Raw genomic sequence first — 19,519 nt, 5'->3', positions numbered from 1 at the left:
AAATTAGCACAGGCCTGGAGGCCCAAAGCCTGAGAGAAAGCATATGTGGCCGTATAAGAATTTTAATAGAAATTGAAAGTATGACTCATAGCATAAAAACTGCCATTCTCTAAACTCCCCTAGGATATTGGGCAGGACTGATAATTATTCTGCCGGCAGGCCAAAGACTTTCTAAGCTCACAGATTTTTCAAAATTATACCAAGAATGATTTTCATCTCTTTGGACAAGTAGTACCTAAATCTTATCAAGCATAAGGTCGTTTGTGGTATTAGTAAGTGCACCTAAAGATTTTCATTAGAAGGAATTCAATAACTTCTCTTTAATCTGTTCCAAGCAGGGAAACAGCTCACTGCAATTAGAAGAACTCTGGGTTGGGGTTCAGAACTCCGTCATTTGCTTCCCATCTCTGCTGGTGACCAGCTGCAAGGGACTTAATCTCTCTGAATCTCAGTTAACCTATCTGTAAAAGGTAGGTACTGGGGGGGGATGATTCTTCTAAACTTAAGAGTTTGGAAACCAAAGGGCCCTTTTAAACCCCACTGGGTTCTACTGAGGAGAAATGAGATCATGTATGTGAAAATGCTTTACATACTCCAAAGTGTCCTATAGAATTATAGCCACTATCCTGTTCTGCTATCCTGTTCCAGAGTTTAATTCATTGGAGATAGGATGTTAATCTTTCTGTGTCAACCAAAGCTAATTTCTTTTGGTTCTGTCTTTAGTGAAGCATAAGGATTGAGTAAATATTGAATTAGATTGTCAAAGACTAGATTTTTCGTCTCCAGTGAATCCATCAACTGGGTCCATCCGTCAATGATATTTACCAAACATCCTGGAAAAGAGGACGTAGGACCAAACTCACAATTTGACACTACGAGGTAATCTTGTAATTAGGTAATTAGGTTCATAGTTTGTGAGTGTGGTCAGGGTTTGAGAGGAGATTGTAGTCTTGGGGAGTAAGGAAGAAATAACTTTGAAGAAGGTGGGACTTGAAATGGGCTTTGAAAGGTGTGTTGAATTTTAATAGACAAAGTAATAATACCACCTAACTACCACTTCCTCTTTAGAGTATGCCTGACACAAGAATCTGAGCTTTATCAAGGAAGCATGTTTAAACTTTTTATTGACCTCCCATGTGAGAGCTTACAAATCCCCGAGATGAGAGAGGAAAAGCCCACACAAGTCCTGGTTAGTGTTTCTAGCTGTACTCTTTCTTCCTCAAAGACTTGATCTTTTCCCCAAAGGCTCTTTCATGAGAAATAAGTTCTTTATTTTCTTATATAGGAGCTTCTCTAAACCGAGTAAGTTGTTAACATCTATACAAAGAACTTGGGAAAAGCTTTTATATTAAAATAACAAACGATGCTATCAATGTCTTGGCTTTTCACTAGAAGATGCCCCAAACCCCTACACCTCTATCTGGCAGGAAAGAAGCTGCTCTCTCTCTCTTTCTCTCTCTCTCTCTCTCTCTCTCTCTGGAGAGAGAGAGAAGATGGAATTTGTCTTATAAGCATGAGACTAAGCAAGCTTCCTTCAAAGACTTTCCAATAACTACTTCCTCCAAACAATCTCCCTGTATAATTTCTGTATCAGTATATTTTGCAAAACAAATGCATTTGGAATATTTTGTTTCGAGGTGGCCACCAGTAGGTCCTCTGGAGCCCTTCTGGACTTCCTATTTTCTTTCCAAAGTACTTTGGGAACTCACTACTCAAAATAGCCACAGGGGTCACTTCTAGTTTCTATTATTAACCAAGACCACATGGTAATAGAAATGGAGTTACATCAACCAAGGCCAATTTCATTTTGAGTCGTAGCTATGTTATCTGGAATGGGATGAAATGTCTGAGTCAAAGTGAAACTTGGTAGACATGAGAGGCCCAAAATAGCAAGAGTCAAGAGTCTGGAGATGAATTGGAGATCCAGAACTTGAATGGCCCACATAGTCAGTGTGAGATCCTACCGAGAAACTGGCATTAACTGGGGTGGGAGCTGCACCCCACTGGGCACTGCCATGGGAGGTCCCTCCCCAGTGGCAGGGGAGGAGTTGTTGTCTGGCCGAGGGATTGGAAGGGTGCTCTTGAGGTCAAGTGGCCTCCAAATACTTTCCCACAGCCTTGCACCTTTCCTCTTTCCCCCTCCTAGGTTTACTTAAAGCCATTTTCTCTTCTTAAAATGCAGCAGAGCTCATCCCTTCATTGTCATCAGTCATTAACGTTACTGGGCAAGTTGGTGCTGATTGGGTTCTTGATTTCTCCAGGGAGCATCTAAGAGCAGCTTCAATAAACATATAAACAAAAGACATGCCCAAGGAGGGCAGGAAGGCCAACGTGGGAGTTTGTAAGCAGCCAGGACCAGGAGTAGGGGCCTGAGTGCCTTTGGGCACAGGGACAGGAAAAGGCCAAAACTGTGGTGGCAGAAAGGGTGCTGATGCAGAGCAAGGAAGGCACACTTCTTCTCCCTTAAGTATTCAAATAAAGCTCTGGCTCCCCATGGTGGGGTGATATCAGGGGACAAGATTTCGGAAGCAATGGAAAGCACTTATTCTAAGAACACAAATCTCTCAGCTCTGACTCCATCCCGGGCCCCTTCGCCCGGCACAGGTACACAGGAATTGAGAAGGGTGTGTGGGGTGGGGTGGCTGGAGGGTCCTGGCACATGTCTTCAAAATGCTCACAGGCATTCTGGTATCTTTCTCCTCCTTGAGAACCATGGGCCAATGAAGCTTATAGAGGCAAGGGATTGCTTACTGGTTGTGATTTGAGGGACGTTTCACAAATAGATTTATTAGACTGATATCTATTCACCCTCATTCTAAAAATTACGTCTGTGGGGTGCCTACATGGCTCAGTAGGTTAAGTGTCCAACTCTTGATATTGGCTCAGGTCGTGATCTCGGTCGTGGGATTGAGCCCTGCCATTGGGCTCCACACTGAATGTGTAGCCTGCTTAAGACTCCCTCTCCCCCGCCTCCTTCCTCTCAAAATAAATAAACAAACACCAAAAAAATTAAGATTAAGTTTGTTGCCATCCTTATCGATTGGCCTAGTATTCCATAATATATCGTTTCCTTGTCTAGATCTCTTCTCTTTTGCCTTTATTCTTTTAAATGTAATATTGAATACAAAAGAACGTGTAATGTCATGGAAATCGTAAAGCATATTAGTGAAAAGCACATCTGTGAAACCACCTAACTTGCTTCTTGAAATGCAGACACTGAGTCAGGTTCCTGATTTTTTGGACCACAGCAGGAATCCCTTAAGCTAATCATGTCACCTTAGTAGCTAGGTGACATCAGCTGCCTGGGAGAAATGGGCCTTTCCATGGGGTGGTGTATGGATAGGAAGAGGCAACTGTGAGGCCTTGGAACTGCCCTGTGGGCAAGAGGCTGCAGTAACAGACCCAGTTCTCATACTAGCTTTGTGATTTGGGGTTAACTTCTCTGTGCCCCAGTTTTCTCATATGTGAAATGGGAATAATAATAGTACCAACTAAATGAGGTTGTTATGAAGTGTAAACGTGAAGTGAATAGAATGTTCTTGGCACGTGTAAGCACTCAGTGAGTGTTAGCTGTTATCATTATAGGGGAAGGTGATAAAAGGAAAGGAAGGAAAGGAGAGGAAGGTTGAAGTCAGCAGGAGTTACATTTTTCCTGCGATGCTACTTTCCTTGGCTTGGTTCTCCTTTGCCTTTTTTTGCAACGGAACACACAGCCGGAGGACCCAGATGTGAAAGGCCTCCAAGGGGAGCTTAAGCTGATCAAAACTGGGCCACAAGGTGAAGGAGAACCATCATCTTGTGACTAGAATCTGCTCTCGGCAAACTCTTCCCTCTCCTCCTGGATGGGACTGATCACAGCTTCCGAAAAATCACCTTGGGGGTCAAGTGAAGGGGAGACTGGAGGCAAGGTAGAAAGGAAAGGCAAGTTCCATACCACCTCTGCATCATATGAAGTCCAAATATCACTCTCAAACTGGGAAACAGCACGAAGAGTTAGTTGTACAGTAAACTCTTGGGAGTCGTTTAAGGCATTTTGCCTATAATTTTCATCCATCGATTCAGTGGCCTTGTCTAAGACAAAGTCCCCATCTCCAAGATGCTTCAAGTCTTGTAAGACAAAAGACTACTATGACAGAATCCATTGAATGCTAAACTGGGGAAACAGTGGCTACAAGCAAAGCCCTCTGGGAACGGATGGATGATCATATCGAGGAGATATCATCTGACTTGCGCCTTAAGGTGTGGGGCACATTTCTTCTCCATCAAATATTCAACTACAACATTGGCTCTCCATGGTGGGGGTGTTTTTGGGGTGGGGGGTAGATTTCAGAATGTGGCTTTCTAAGACATAGATTGGGGTGTGGGGGGGGGAGACAGAGGAGAAAGGGTATGTGCCATTGGGCAAAGCTGTCCCATTCCTGAACCCTGAAAACACCTAGACTGTTCTGGGATATGTGCCTGTGGATCCTGCCTCGCTCAACCTGGACAGCCTTCAAATACACACACACACACACACACATACACACACACACTCACACGGAAAAGCTGGTTTTGCCTCACAATTCCACCATGTTGTGGTGGCAAAGTCAATTGATCTGAGTAACTGAAGAAGCCAAGACTGAGAGGCTCCCAACTGGCACTTCAGGCGGTCACCATAGTTGTGTGTGTGTCTGTCCCATACAACCCTGGGGGTCTCATCGTGAACATACATGTACCTCTGAATTCTCTTCCTGCAGTGTGATGTATGGTGGTCTATTTCTTTAAAACAGGCAGTCAGTCAATCCAACACAGATACTGAGGGGAATGATCATGGCAAGAGATCTTTCCTTGGATATATTTTTTTAAAAAATCCTCAAAGGAATAAAATGTATACAATTCGAATATTCCTGAGACAGATAAGCTCCTTCAAATAAGGGAACTCCTTCCTTAACTAGAACTAAAGGGGAAAAAAAAGAAATGTCCCAACAAAATTCCTCTATACCTTCCTCTAACACTGCAATGGTACAATACTGAAAGTCGTTTGCCTCATTATTCTGGAACAAATTTACACTTGTCTTAGGAAACAGGCTAAGTGTTTCCAATAATTTAGAGAAAGCATGTCCTAGTCACTGTGTGGAAGCCACACATGTGTGATAACAGTGCACACAGCACACCCATGGAAAAAAATAACAGTGCTTTTACTTAAGAGAAAGGAAGGATAATGGTTACTTAGAAAGTGTCCCAGACAAGCTGTCAAATTGAATTCAGAGAGCTGGAGTCTGACTCCGGGACAGGGCTGGCTGGCTAAATTCCCTTGGGATTGGGGTTTCCTGCCTGCTACAGTTTGGAGACAACGACTCTTTGTTTCCAGCTCTCTCTCTTTCTCTCTCTCTTTCAATCTCTCTCTGGTGAACACACACACACACGCACACACACACATACACACATACACACACACACACAAACATGTAGCTCTCCAAAGAGGGTCAGATCGAAAGCAGACAAAACATTAACTCTGGAATTTCAAAGAAAAACAGTTTAAAAAAAAGTAAAATGGAGAGAGCAAGCTACTGTCTATTCTATCATCATAAATCCTGCCTTTGGACCACAGAAACAGCACACGCTCTCTTGCTCTCGTGCACTCTCTCTCTCTCTCTCACACACACACACACACACACACACACACACATACACACACACATTCAGCAATCATCCCTGCTTTGCTAAAAATGGATTAGGGGTGTTTCACCATAAAGGAAAAACATATAATGACAAAGTTCTTAACAGGCCCTCCTGTGAGGCCTCAATACCCTTAAATTCTAAGTGCATGTTAACCATCTAACCTGCTCCATAAGAGAGGTTATTTACTCCCTAAAAATAACAGGAGCTCACCTCACAGTGGTACGCATGTTCCAGAACAATCCCCCACGTGCTGCCCTGTCTGAGGCGTGCCCACGCCCAACCCCACACTCACCCTCCCCTCCCGCAGAGACACTACACTCAGGAGGCTGCCCGAAGCCCACTCTCCCCCAAATGCTGTACTCAGAGATGCATCACCCTCATTCACTACACGACACGCACAGTGCACAGCTTTAGGAATACGTATTCTGAGCTCATCTCTGTGTCTTTTCCCATCAAAACGAAACTTCTCAAGGCATCTTTTAACTTGTGGAAAATTTCAGAGGTGTAGAAACGCAGAGACAGAAGTCGAGGGAAGCGTAGAGGGCATTTTATCCTGCTTTAACAAGCATGGACTCAGGGCCAGTGTCCTTTTAGCTCTCCTCCCACCCACTCCCCCTCCCCAGCCCCCATTATTTTGAAACAGATTCCTGGCTCTGGGTTCCTTTGCTGAGCTTCCTGTCCCATAGGGAGACGCCCAAGGGGACTTGGTCTCTCAGCTTCACGTGAGCCACCCAGAGTCCATGCAGGGCCCCCTACCTCACGCCCATGTCACCCATGAGCCCTGTTGGGAGGCCTTGCTGCTCCCACAGGGCATGCTCATACACCCCCAGAGAAGCTCCCCTGGTCCCTTTCCCCAAATCGAGCCTGAACACATATGGCGCCTCCACACTGCGGCCCCCACACATACATGGCAGGCCCAGACCCACTGATTGGTGTTGGGGTCGACCACCTTCCCCTGGTTTCCACAGCCATTTCCAAGACTACCATACTGTAGACTTCCAGGGGTGTCCCATCTTTAACTGCGACCTCGAAAATTAAATCATCTAAAGGACACCCCAGAGAGGATGTAATGCAGGGGGGATGGCAAGATCCGGTGATACATCACCCATACTCCACCACACACTATTTAATTGCTTACTGGCCTAATCTACAGATCTCTGATTCCAAGCCCTGTGATGGCAGTTGCTGGTTGGCACACCATGTTTCTGGGGCTCCGCCCAGTGTCCCAAACACGGTAGGTTCTTAATAAATGAAGAGGTGACGGAATAAGGTGGAGAAGGACGCGAATCACAGAATTTTGGTCCCTTTCTGACCAAGGTACCAAGTGACTTTAAGCTCTGCCACTTGCCTTCACTCCCCATGTGGTCTCAGCCGGACCCACATCGCCTCTGGCCTCACATCTCTTTGGGATTTGCATTTAATGATTCTTTCATCTCTCCATGAGTCTCAGAGAACTTCTTGTACGTAGCATGTGTTTTTCTAATTGATTATATGCAATTTCATTTTACTCCTTACGAGTTCCACGTGCATCTCCCCAAGAAGACCTTACGCACCGCCGGTGTCTCACCTGTGGTATTGCCACGCCAGGTGATATGCTAAGGTACCCTTCTCAGCCTTCAGCACAGTGTCAGCAAATGGGAACCCCTCAAAAATATTCTAATTATTTTGCAATAATGCCAACTATTATTACAATTCATGGAGCAAACATGGAGCACTTATTGGAAAGTCAGATACCACACTAACAAGTGATTTATGAGTACTGTATCAGCCCTCGAGGGGTACTAAAATTGTCCTCATGTTATACATTAGGAAACTGACACAGAAAAAGTAAGTGACTTGTCCAGGATCATACAGTCTGTGTACAGATCTTAAGGTTTTTTTTTTTTTTTAGCTTATTCATTTATTTTGAGAGAGAGAGAGAGAGAGAGCATGAGCTGGGGAGGAGCAGAGACAGAGAGAGAGAAAAAGAGAATCCCAAGCAGATTCTAAGCTGTCAGCATGAAGCCTGATGCGGGGCTCGAACTCATGAACTGTGAGATCATGACCCGAGCCAAAGTCAGATGCTCAACTGACTAAGTCATCCAGGCACCCTGAGGTTTTTTTTTTATATAATTTTTTAAATGTTTATTTTTGAGAGAGAGAGAGAGAGTGAGACAGAGTGAGAGCAGGGGAGGGGGCAGAGAGAGAAGCAGACACAGAGTCCAAAGCAGGCTCCAGGCTCCGAGCTATCAGCACAGAGCCTGACGTGGGGCTTGAACTCATGGACCACGAGATCATGACCTGAGCTGAAGTCAGACGCTTAACCAGCTGAGTCACCCAGGTGCCCCAAGGCACCCCGAGTTTTAATTAAGATAATACAATGCCGAAGTAAGAGAGGAATACCTACCTTAGGTAAATTCAGAGCATGAATTAAATAATTTAGTTAATTCAAATTGTCATTACATGATTGAATTAAATATGTTGAGACGATGATATGAGAAACAGCCTGGAGGGAGGAAAGAAGCCAGAGGCTTACGTTTGAGCCCTGCTCTACCCTAAGACCTGGATGACTTCAAATGAACCCCGTAATCTCTGTGCCTAGTTTTCATTACCTACAGAATGAAATAATAATAATAATAATAATAATAATAATAATACCAGTCCTGCTGTCTCATGGTGATGGCATGAGGCGCAAATGAGATAATGGATGTGCAAATGCTTGGCAAACAATAAAGGGCTGCAAAAAAGGGGCTGTTGCTATGTGCACAGGCCCCTGCCATCTGGAAATCTCCTTGAGGGAAGCCGGGCTCTTGTTAGCACGATCTTCAGCGCCAGTTAGGCATTTCTCTCCAAAGGATGCGGAAAGGTAGTTTCTCCCCCTCTCTTTCCCATACTTGGAGTGTAAGCAGACAGACTTTTTATCCATCAGCCAAGGCAACTGCTAGCGATGGTTATTCCACAGGCTGACAATCCACCCGCAGTGGAGAAGTGGTTTTGCATTTAGCAGCCGGTTCTGAAAGCCTTCCCAGGCTGGGGCAAGAAGATCAGTGCTACATGGGCCCTTGGCAGGTTTATGAGTTCCAGGAGTTAATAAACAAGGAGCTCAATATCCTCTGACTTTTGGAGAGGCAGAGGTATTTAAACAGATCCAGCATGAGGAGCTAAGGAAATGAGGGTTTAGCCATGCAAAGCAGCCCTGGACCAGAGGGGTGCGCTGATGACTGCATTTTAATTTTCCAGCTGAGAGCACTGGGGGTCCCTAAGGTTTACCCAGAAAACAAGGTGGAGTTCTGACCTGCACCCCCGAACACACTCCCACCTCCGCATGGAGGGCAGAGAGAACAGGTTTGGAGTTAGTGGTCCCGGCTCCAGGTTGCGGATGTGCTTGGTAAGGCCACTTAACTTCCAGAACCCCAGTGTCCTCCCTATAAAATCAAGGTACCAATACCATGTGTATTATTTAGATACATACGGTGAGGGCTTATAAGAGGAATTTCTGAGATGTGAAGTGAGGTGCTAATGTAAACTTGTTAAAATCAGTGATAACGATCACATCATCAATGACAATGATGAAATGAATGAATCCTGATCACGTGGTCCCTTCACTCAACCCACACCTTCATCAGTCAACCTGTAGGTCCTGTGCTTCCTTCACGAGAGGCCAGGAAAGGTCAAGATCAACCCCCCAGTGCATCTCCAGGAAAACCCTAGTCAGGGGAGGCTCTGAGCTGGGTCTCCTTCTCCTCTTTCTGGTTTGTGTCTGCACTGTAGCATAGGCTTCCCAATTTGGGCTGCAGCTTATGAGAGTAAACTGGAGAGCTTTAAAAAATTCCCAATGTGCATGTGTCACTCCTAGATATTCTGAAGTAGAATTGGTCATGTCTGGGGCCTGGGCATCAACATTTTAATTTTTTTTTTCATTTAAATTTTTCATTTTTTTGATCGTGCCAAAACATCCATCGCAGAATTTACCGTTCTATTTTTCAGTGTACATTTCAGGGGCATCAAGTACGTTCGTGTTGTGTAACTTTCACCGTTGGAACTTTTTCATCATTCCAAACTGAAACTGTACCCATTCAACAACAGCTCCCCATTCCCCCCTCCTCCTGGTCCCAGGAACCATCATTCTACGTTCCTTCTCTATGGATTTGCCTACTCAAGGTGCCTTGTAGGAGTGGAGTCGTACATTTGTTCTCGGGCACCAGTGTTTTTTAAAAGCTCTCTCAGTGACTCTCTGTGCAGTTCAGACTAGAAGGCAGTGCCAGTCAGGGGTTGGGTATGACTTCATCTTTGGGAAAAGAGAACAGTACAGGGGCATGGAAGGAGATGACACTGGGGAAAACTGTGGCCACAGGGGAAAATAATGGGCAAAGTTTCAGATCTCTGCTGCGACAACATATAGGCCAGATACTGTCTGCATGGAAATTGGGCCAGAAGGGAAAAGCTGTATTTGCCAGGGAGACCATCTGAAGCAGGGAAACCTTGACTCCAACCGGGGTTGAGTCTTTGCTGTGCTGTTGACCAGCTGTGTGCTCCTTCAGCGAACCACTTAAAGTTGCTGAACCTCACTTTCTCTCTCCGCAAAACGGAGAGAGAGTCTTAACTACCTCTCAGGATGTTTCCAGGTCAGAAGCGGAGGCAAAGCAAGAGGGTGTCTAAGGTATTACAAAACCTCATATAGACGACGGCTGTGGCTGCTATCGTAAATGGGTAACAATTGCTTCCGTCCTAATTTATTTTTTGAAAGTGCATTAGCCTTGATAAGTAAAGTCAAGCGAGCACAACTGTTTTGACTGGGTCCAATCCGTGACCATAGAATACTTCGGGTAAAGGGGCTTAGAGACTGCTATAAATTAATTTTAAAAATCAAGCCTTATTTCCTGGGCACAAATGACCCTCCGAGGGCGCAATCATTTGCAAGAGACAAGCTGGAAGGGTGATTATGCCATTTTAAAGAAAAAGGCACTCTCATTTGATAAGTGAATGGAAGAAGCACAATAGACATCATCTCTTCAACTTCTTTCCTTTGTGTGTGATGCCAGCACCTGCCCTTTGTGAGGCATAACACACACACACACACGCACGCACGCACACACAGCTCTGTTGCTCTAGAAGAACTCTGAGCTTGTTTGGGGCTGTGTGTGTGTCTTATTCCAACAACGTGGAGCCAAGGTGGCTCGGTGTTTTCTCTTGAGTTTTCCATTTAATGTTTTCAGTAATCAAGACAGCTATTAGAGAAAAAGCAGGAGAGGAAGAGAGAGAGGGAGAGAGAGAGGGAAAGAGGTGGGGAGGAGAGTGAAAAGGAAGGAGAGAGAAGCCTGATTAGCTTTGTCTTGCTAATGCACTTTGTTTTGTGGGCGATGGGCCTTTCAGACAGATTCAGACCACCTCACAAGGAGGGAGGCAACACAGAAGCAAGACAGCTCAAGTGGAAAGCTTTACTGGGGACAAAAGATGCACCTGCAAAGCACAGACTTAATGGTCTCTAGAGGCCAGGGCCGATGTTGGGAGATAAATGCCCCGGCACCACCTGAATGAGGTCCTGGCAGCGTGCGTTTGCCTGGATACTACAGTTAATTCATTTCAGAAGAGGGGTTGTTGCCCAGCAAGAGCGAGCTACTCCTGCAATAAGCCTGAATAAGCCCAGTGGCACTGCAAATGCTCGGCCGCCCTGTGCACAAAGGAGCCAAGGGAAGGAAATGCAGTATGGTAGGTAAAGGAGAGGGCTGAAAGCTAAGACCCCTGGAGGAGTAATGAGCTGCAGCTCATCAATGCAGCTCAATTCAGACTTGCTTCTAAACGAAAGTCTTTATTTTAAGCCCATTATCAGATATTCTCTCATTGGCTCGGCCCCAGTCTCACTGGTTGCCAGCAGGGTTTAGCCTGAACAACTGAAGGAACTTTGAAGGATCTCCTTCTTTTCCTTTCCTCCCCTTCCCTTTCTCCCTCTCTCCCTTCAGTCCTTCTTTTTCGCTTACCCCCTTCTTTCCAAGAGCTGGATCCCTATCCTCAAATGAAATTTTAACTCAATAAATAAACCAGATCAAAACAGTGTGGCCCTGATGAAGGCGGAGCCCTCACCTGAGGCTCTAGAACATCCCTTTAGAAGCCCAGAACTCAAGAGTCAAACCCCTACTGACTTAGTTCAGTCCTTTTATTTGACAGGAAACAAAGATGCGGGGCATGAAGTGATCTCCCCAGACCAAGCCAAGGGTGCCCTGACCTCGAATTTAATATGTTTGTCACTATAATATATTTTCTCTATGATAGACATCTGCAACATGATGTTAACTAGGTCAGCAAGTAAAATGTGGCTTGGACTGCAGAATGAGTCAATATGACTTTAGCTTTCATGGCAAAATCCAAAAAAATGTGATTCGGAAAGGAAAACAGTAGCATGAATAGGAGGGACCCAGCGTGGGGTAGGAGGCGGGGGAGAGGAAATAAATGAAACCACAAAAGTTTAAAAGCAGATTCACCATGTTGTATATTCCTTTCACTAAATTCTCTGGTTATCATCTGATTATAAATTGTTAACAGGAAACACAAAGTCCTATGTGATCAAAGGTGTGACCGTGGCCAAAACACCCATGCTTTTTGGGTCTGCCTCCTCCATAACTCACGAGGATTCTGAATCAATGTTCCTTAAGGCTTTTCTGTTAGAAGAGCTTCATGTTTCTCTGAAATCTTATGCTGAGCTATACTACATGCAACCTACATGGAAAATTTCTGCCTTCATTCATTCAATTTTACACCACATGTACATTATATATATATATATATACACATATATAATATTATATATATTTATATGATTTACTGTCATTATATATATGTACAATATATATATTGTGCATTATTTTATATATTATATATATATAATATATATATATGTATGATTTATTGTTAAATTGCTTTCCATACAACACCCAGTGCTCATCCCAACAAACTGAGGGTTGATAGGGGGTGGGGGAGAGGGCAAAGTGAGTGATGGGCATACAGCAGATGTACATGAAAAAAAAAGTGGCAAAGTAGAAAGTCAAGGAAGGGAGTGTGTTCATCAGACTCCTATTCGCTCTTTAAGCCGCCACTCAAAATTCCCCTCCTCCGTGGATTTTTTTTTTTTTTTTTTGCCTTGGGCAGATTTTTTTCACTTACATTTTTTCTCCCTTAAACCAGGTACCACGAATCATTCACTTGTTTAAATGCCTGGGATCTAACACAGTATCTGGAACAACACATCCTCACAATGTTTCGTAAATAAGATGTGGAGAGGTGCTATTGCAATCAAATCCTCACTGGTAAATACCATGTGTTGAGGTTGTTCCTGTCTCTCTCAACTAAACCAAACCCACTAGACCAAATCCCCACATCACCACTTTAAAAATAAATTGGCATTGCTAAAATTTGTTAGGGAAAAAAAGAGACCCTTAAAATGTGGCTTTGCAAGAATCCTTAAAAATCTTCATTTCATGATCTTCAACAGAGAAAAGCCCCCAACTTCCAGCTTTGAAAGGGTGCAGTCCTCGAAGAGCAACAGCTTTTATTTCATGGGGTAACAATGTCAAGTCATATCTTTGATATCATTACAAGATATTTAAAAACCTTGCTGTATTTTTTTAAATGTTTTTATTTTTATTCCTGAGAGAGAGAGAGAGAGAGAGAGAGTGAGCAGGGGAGAGGGGCAGAAGGGGAGAGAGAGAGCCTCAAGCTCAAGCAGGCTCAAGCAGGCTTCATGCTCAGTGTGGAGCCCAATGCAGGATTCGATCCCATGACCCCGGGATCATGACCTGACCTGAAATAAGAGTCCGATGCTCAACAACTGAGCCAACCAGGTGCCCCAAAACCTTGCTGCATTTTTGCAGTTAGTGCAAGCGGGATATGCTTTGGCTTCTTGCCTTGTATGCTAGAAAAATCTGAGCGGAACAAAAGATTTGGTGCTTGAAAATTAACAAAGGGAAACCTCAATAAAATGGAGTTGGGGGGCCAGAAAGAGAGACCTAGTGGGGGGAGGGGGGCAGTACCACTCACATGTCAATTACAGGAAGAATGGTCAATTATAGACTTCAACAGATGTGTCAATGACCTATCACAACAGATGAATCTCAACAGGAAAGAATCATCAGTTACAGGTTCCAACAGGGAAAGATGTACATTACATCTCCTGCAAGAAAACAGCTACCCCCTGCACCTCAGACAATGAGAAGCTGTCATCACCCCCGAACTCTTACTTTTCTCCAGTGGACTTACATTCACAACAACTCCTCCCAACTTCCTCCATGTTCTCCATAAAATAACGTTCCTCTCTCCTTTGTTTGTTGGGCTGACCTATGCTTTCCCCATAGCTTGTTTATCTTGAATTGCTATTCTCTGCCCTTCCCACATAAACCAGTTTTTGCTCATAAAATAACCACCGATCTTGTTTTTAAGGTTAAGAGTGCACCGATTTGGAGTTCCCCACGCCAATCTTAACAGCATGGAACCGTGCCTTTCCTGGGACTGAAGAAAATGCATGAGAGAACAGACTCACCTTCTTTGACACTCAGTCGTGAGGATTGGTCTGTGTGGGAGGTCGTGTTATAGGCCAACAGTGAACCTGTAAGGCAAAGCAAAAGCGTGTTATAACAAGGGTAGATCAGGAGTAGAAGATGGGAGGAGAAGGGAGTCAGGAGGGGAATAGATCCGGGTAGGTAAGAGAGACAGATGGCTCCTTGAGAGAAAGAGTTCATGGAATCCATCCTGCCTCCTGCGGGGAATGTGTTTGATTCTGGAGCTCCGGCCAGAGCTAGTTAGGACAGAATACCCGTGAGTGGGACACACACAGCCCTCCCCAGCAGCCATGTCTACGGTTCTGAAGCTCCTGGGTGTCCACACCCCATCATGGCAGGAGCACAGGACTGAGACTCTCCCTGTGCGGCCGTAGGGAAGTCTAGACTTTGATTTCTGCAGCAGCAAAACGAAGGGGTTAAACTACAGGAGGAGTTGGCAAGCTTTTTCTATAAAGACCAGATAGTAAATATTTTAGGCTTTGTGGGCTAACTGCAGTCTCTGCTGTACATTCTTCTTTGTTTTTGTTTTGTTTTGTCTTGTTTTGTTTTGTCCATGGGCCAGAGTTGGACCGATCTGGCCTGCAGTTTGCAGTTTTGCCACACCCTGGAGAAGCGGCTATACAGTTCCTGCGTGCTATGGTATCCGGTGGGTTTACAGACAGGTCATTTTACTGGTGGGTGAGATGCTTGGGTATCGGTCACTGAGAATGGAGGGGAGTGTTGGCGGTTGGGAAGGGGTCAGGATGGCAGGAGGGCCGGTAGTAACCCTCGCCTTCCTTTGCAAATGTCTGAGAGAACACAGCTGATCGTGGGGCACAATCCATTCAATTTCCAGAGTGCTGCTACCCCATCTCCTAAGATGAACCCTTAACGCGTAAGTACTCTTACCGGGCACTGCCCTAGGAATTTCACAGGGGTGACAGTTCTTTTCTGTTGCATGTAAAAACTCCCCCTTTCCCCTAAAATGGGGCTCGTTCCTTAGTTTCAAAAGAACGCAAGGGTTTCGTTTTGTGAACTGTAGGCATGTTTGCAATTCTCCTCGAGAGTCTCCTGGGGAAACTCACAAGTGCCCTCAAGACCAGGGCTGGGATGTGCTTTTGCAGACTACAGGATAAGCCTGCCATAGGTATTGGAGGCCGGGGAAGTCTTTGCAAATTTTCCCTTCCCTCTGCAGACGGGCGGCTGACTTGGGTGCCAGGGCTTAGGACAGGGGATGGGCTGGCAGACGCTCCTATTTTTAGCCTCCAGTCATGGCGGGGTTGCAGGAGCACAGCCGCTGCCTCACCCAGCTGTGGGCGTTTGGTTGTGCGCCTCGGAGAAAATGTGTGCCCTTCCAGGCCAGACGACGAGGGAGAGAATTTTACGGGAATCACCCAGCTGCCCAGCACCTATGACTTGTGGCTTGGGCGACCGTTCCTTCTAGCTCTGAAACCATTCCAAGCGAAAAAGAGGGGCGGGGTGGAGGCGGTTCTGAGACCACAATATGCCAAAGCGTGGATGTGTGCAGACCATTTTAGAAAGGAAACAGTCACGTGCGTATAATATCCCAAGAACCAGAGGCATTTGGTTAGTCCATTCTGAAAAACATCAAGGATCAGGTGAGGCTGTGACAACCTCATTTCAATACAGTTGTTATGCAGACAAGAGTTGAAAGTTAGACCTGCCTCTTAACCCTTAGCTCAGTAACCTCCCTCAATTTACCCAATCTCTCTAAGCCACAGAGAAAATGGTGTCGGAAATGGGCTGGGGTGCCTGGGTGACTCAGTCGGTTAAGCGTCTGACTCTTGATTTCAGCTCGGGTTCTGATCTCACAGTTTGTGGATTCACACCCCGTGTCGGGGTCTGAGCTGATGGTGTGAAGCCTGCTTGGGATTCTCTCTCTCCCTCTCTCTCTCTCTCTCTCTCTCTTTCTCTCTCTCTGCCTGTGCTCTTGCTCTCTCTCTCTCTTTCCATAAATAAATAAACTTAAAAAAAAAAAAAGCTTTAAAGGGCACCTGGGTGGTTCAGTCAGTTAAGTGTCCTACTTTGGCTCAGGTCATGATCTCATGGTTCACGGGTTCAAGTCCCGCGTCAGGCTCCGTGCTGACAGCTCAGAGCCTGGAGCCTGCTTCTGATTCTATGTCTCCCTCTCTCTCTGGCCCTCCCCGGCTCAGGCTCTGTCTGTCTCTCTCTCAAATGTAAATAAACATTAACAAAAAGCTTTAAAAACAATAAAATGGGCTAATAATAACATCTACTTAGCACAGTTGTTGCAACAATTGGATAGAATAATACCTGTAAAGTGCTCAAAAAAGACCTTGGTTCATAGTAAGTGTTCAGCAAATGCTAGCTGGTTATCATTACTATTTTTATACCCCTTCTCCCACAGACACCGCAGTGACATACAATGACCCCTTTATAAAAGAGCTTGCTGAGCGTTTGTCTTGTCTTCTGGACCTGGAGTTGCGGACGGGTTCTGCTGCAATAAGAAATAATCCTCCATGACTGGAAGGAGGTTAAGAAATAGAACCGAGCGTTCCAAGGGAATAGAAAAAAAGGTCTCAGGAGTAAGACCAAGAATGTCTGCCTTTCTGTCCCCGACATTCTCTCCCTCAGGCTGAAACCTCACGGCTGGAGCAAATAAAGAAAAATGATGGTCTCAGAGGAGCAAACTGCCTGAGTCATTAGTGCAGATTTAGCTGAGAGCACGAAGCTTAGATAAACCACATTTATTAAATTTTCCCCTTGGTGAAAGTTCTTCTTTGGGCACATATGAATTCCACAGGAAACTCCCAGAAAGCCAAGAGAAAGGGTCGTTTGACCTCTGCAAAGCTTGCATGAAATACATATTTCATGGTAACCTAGGAAAAGGATTTTGCCCTGAAGACCGTTCCTGGTTCAAGTTTCACTCCTGGAAGGAGGGGCTGGTTGGGGGGCATCTGGCCTCCCTCCCAAGGGACTGACATCTTTTCTCTTCTCCGATTTTTACTTGACAAGTTCTTCAGGCTACAGGGGGTGGCACGGCACACCCTTTTCTTATGGGAATTTGTTCTGATACAAGAAGGTCCTTCCTGGAGCCTCCTCTCTCGCTCTGTTGCTTTGGATTTTCTTTCTCCTGCTTTGAGGCTCCATCTGTGTAGAGCTAAGGTGAGCTCCTAATCTTTCCTGACACCGTCCTGTCGTCCTGTTGGAGTAAACAGGCTGTGATAGGAGGAGGGAAGGCAACTCTCCTGAAAGCAGTATGCAGCGGACACTTTATATCTATTCTCTCCTTTTATCCCTAACGTGAGCCAGGCAAAGCCAGTGCCACGTTCTTCTCCTTTTACGGATCAGCACTGGGAGAAGTCAAGTCATTTGCTCAGGGTCACACAGCCACAAAGCCCAGGAAGCCAGGATTCCCATTCTGGTTTATCTGCAAAACCTGTTCTCAGTCCAGCAGACCCTGCAGCCTTCAGGCTAAATCTAAGAAACAGACAAAACTCACCTATGGCGTCGGGAATCAAGACAGTGGTTACCTTGCTAGGGAGGAGTGGGGGACAGAGAGAGGGCGCAAGGGGGCTTCTGGTCTACTCCTTGACCTGGGGGGTGATTATACAAGTGAGTGGAGGGGTGTCCGGGTGGCTCAGCCAGTTAAGCTTCCGGTTCTTGGTTTCGGCTCAGGTCATGATCTCACGGTTCGTGAGTTCGAGCCCCGCATCAGGCTCTGCACTGACAGTGTGGAGCCTGCTTGGGATTCTCTCGCTCTCTCCCTCTCTCTGCCTCCACCCCACTGGTGCTATCTCTATTGCTCTCAAAATAAATAAATAAACTTAAACAACAACAACAACAACCAAGCGAGGGGATTCCCTTTGTGCCAGTTCCTTGAGTTGTGCATTTATGATTTTTACTTGACTCTGCACCCTTCAGTTAGAACGTTTATTTATTCACTTAATGTACGGACACAGGCATATAAGTATATCTGCTAATCTGGGGCCCCGGAAAGCATGAAGTGACTGCTGCCGAGAATGGACTGGCCTTCCCAAAGTGAAAGCATAAGGGAAAAATAATTTCCCCTTTTTGAGTCCATCCGTCACTGGATATCATATTAGGGATCTGCAAAAAGATGGAAATGAGCAGAGTGAAGCTTTGCAGGTGTGAGGTAGAGGCCCAACAATGGGTCTTTCTTTGGTTCTACGTTCCCCCAACGTAACTTGCTCTTCATCGGGGACACCTGGAGCCGGGGAGACAACCGTCCTCCTTCCGGTGCCAAAGCCTTTGTCTCCTGCCTATTGAATGTGGGTTTCCCTTTCTCTGGGCTGCATCAATGGCTCTGGCTGAAGTGTAGGGGTGGGGCGGGAGGAGGGAGCGGAGACATACGGCTCCATGTTCTCAACAACAGGCCCGGCTGGACGACTGAGTCCAGGGCAATCTGGTCTTTTGTTCTGCCCGAATCCTGTTCTCTTTTACTGGTCAGATCCCGGCCTGGAAGGGATAATGCTTCACCAGCTTAATTGCCCGGACCCATCACCTTTGCCCAACCATCTGAGGCTGCCGGTGGGAAGGCCGCGGAACGCAAAATGTGTTTTCCATTAAGTTTAAATTAAAAATCGGACTCAAGATAGATACCTTTTCTGCAGCCTCCCTGCTGCACGATATATCATTCTCTTGCGCCACCGCGATTTCAAAACACGGTCTCTCGGCACTTTCTCACAGGTCAGGCTCCGAAACACATACAGATCTCCCACTTTTTGTAAAACGACAAAGGACTCCTTTTCCTTCTTCGGCCTCTGGCCACCCCAAGCCCAGAACCTTCTGGGCTCCCAGAAAGCCCAAACTCCCCCCAGTGGCCCTGAGTCTGAACTGCCAGCCGAGAGGGCTCTCACTTCCTCTGAGGTCCGTCCCCCCGCGCCTTGTGACGGCCCAATCTCATTTCCCCGCAGCCCTTGGCCTGTAAATACGGCCTCTGCCAACGGGGTGTGCCCGACAGAGATACTGGTGGGGCCGCCTGGCGGGTCCAGGCTGTGGGGCGGCACCGGGAAGAAAGAAGGACAGGGTTAGCGTGGTGATAGGTTTGGCTTTAATCTGCCTCATTCCAGGAGGCCACAGGGAAGTTTCGGAAAGCATTTATCTCTTGGTGCAAATGAAAACAGAAAATGCTGTGGGGAAAGTGGCCTGGCCGGCAACATGGAAGCATCAGGGGCACGAGGCTAATTCTAAGGCAGAGAAGGGAGGTTAGCTCCCTGTCTCTCTCTCTCTCGGGCCATCTCACATCAGAGCATGAAGCTGCGGGCCGATGGCAGACTGACACTTAGGAGGCCTGGGGCTTAGCTCCCAGGCTGCTCTCCACTGGCGTCCGCCTTTGAACCAATTTC

General features: G+C 46.0%; 1 protein-coding gene across 1 annotated transcript in view; it reads right to left on the bottom strand.

The window, feature by feature from the left end:
* The window catches only part of FLI1 (Fli-1 proto-oncogene, ETS transcription factor), a 120,670-nt gene that overhangs the window by 16,529 nt on the left and 84,622 nt on the right, over nt 1-19,519 (bottom strand). The window contains exon 5 of the mRNA XM_030330782.1: nt 14,171-14,236. Coding sequence (XP_030186642.1) covers nt 14,171-14,236 — 66 coding nt within the window. The remainder of the gene's footprint in view (nt 1-14,170; nt 14,237-19,519) is intronic.

The sequence above is a fragment of the Lynx canadensis genome, chromosome D1 (genome assembly GCF_007474595.2).
Source record: "Lynx canadensis isolate LIC74 chromosome D1, mLynCan4.pri.v2, whole genome shotgun sequence".
In the NCBI taxonomy this organism is placed as follows: Eukaryota; Metazoa; Chordata; class Mammalia; order Carnivora; family Felidae; genus Lynx; species Lynx canadensis.
This window is presented reverse-complemented; position numbering and strand designations above follow the sequence as displayed.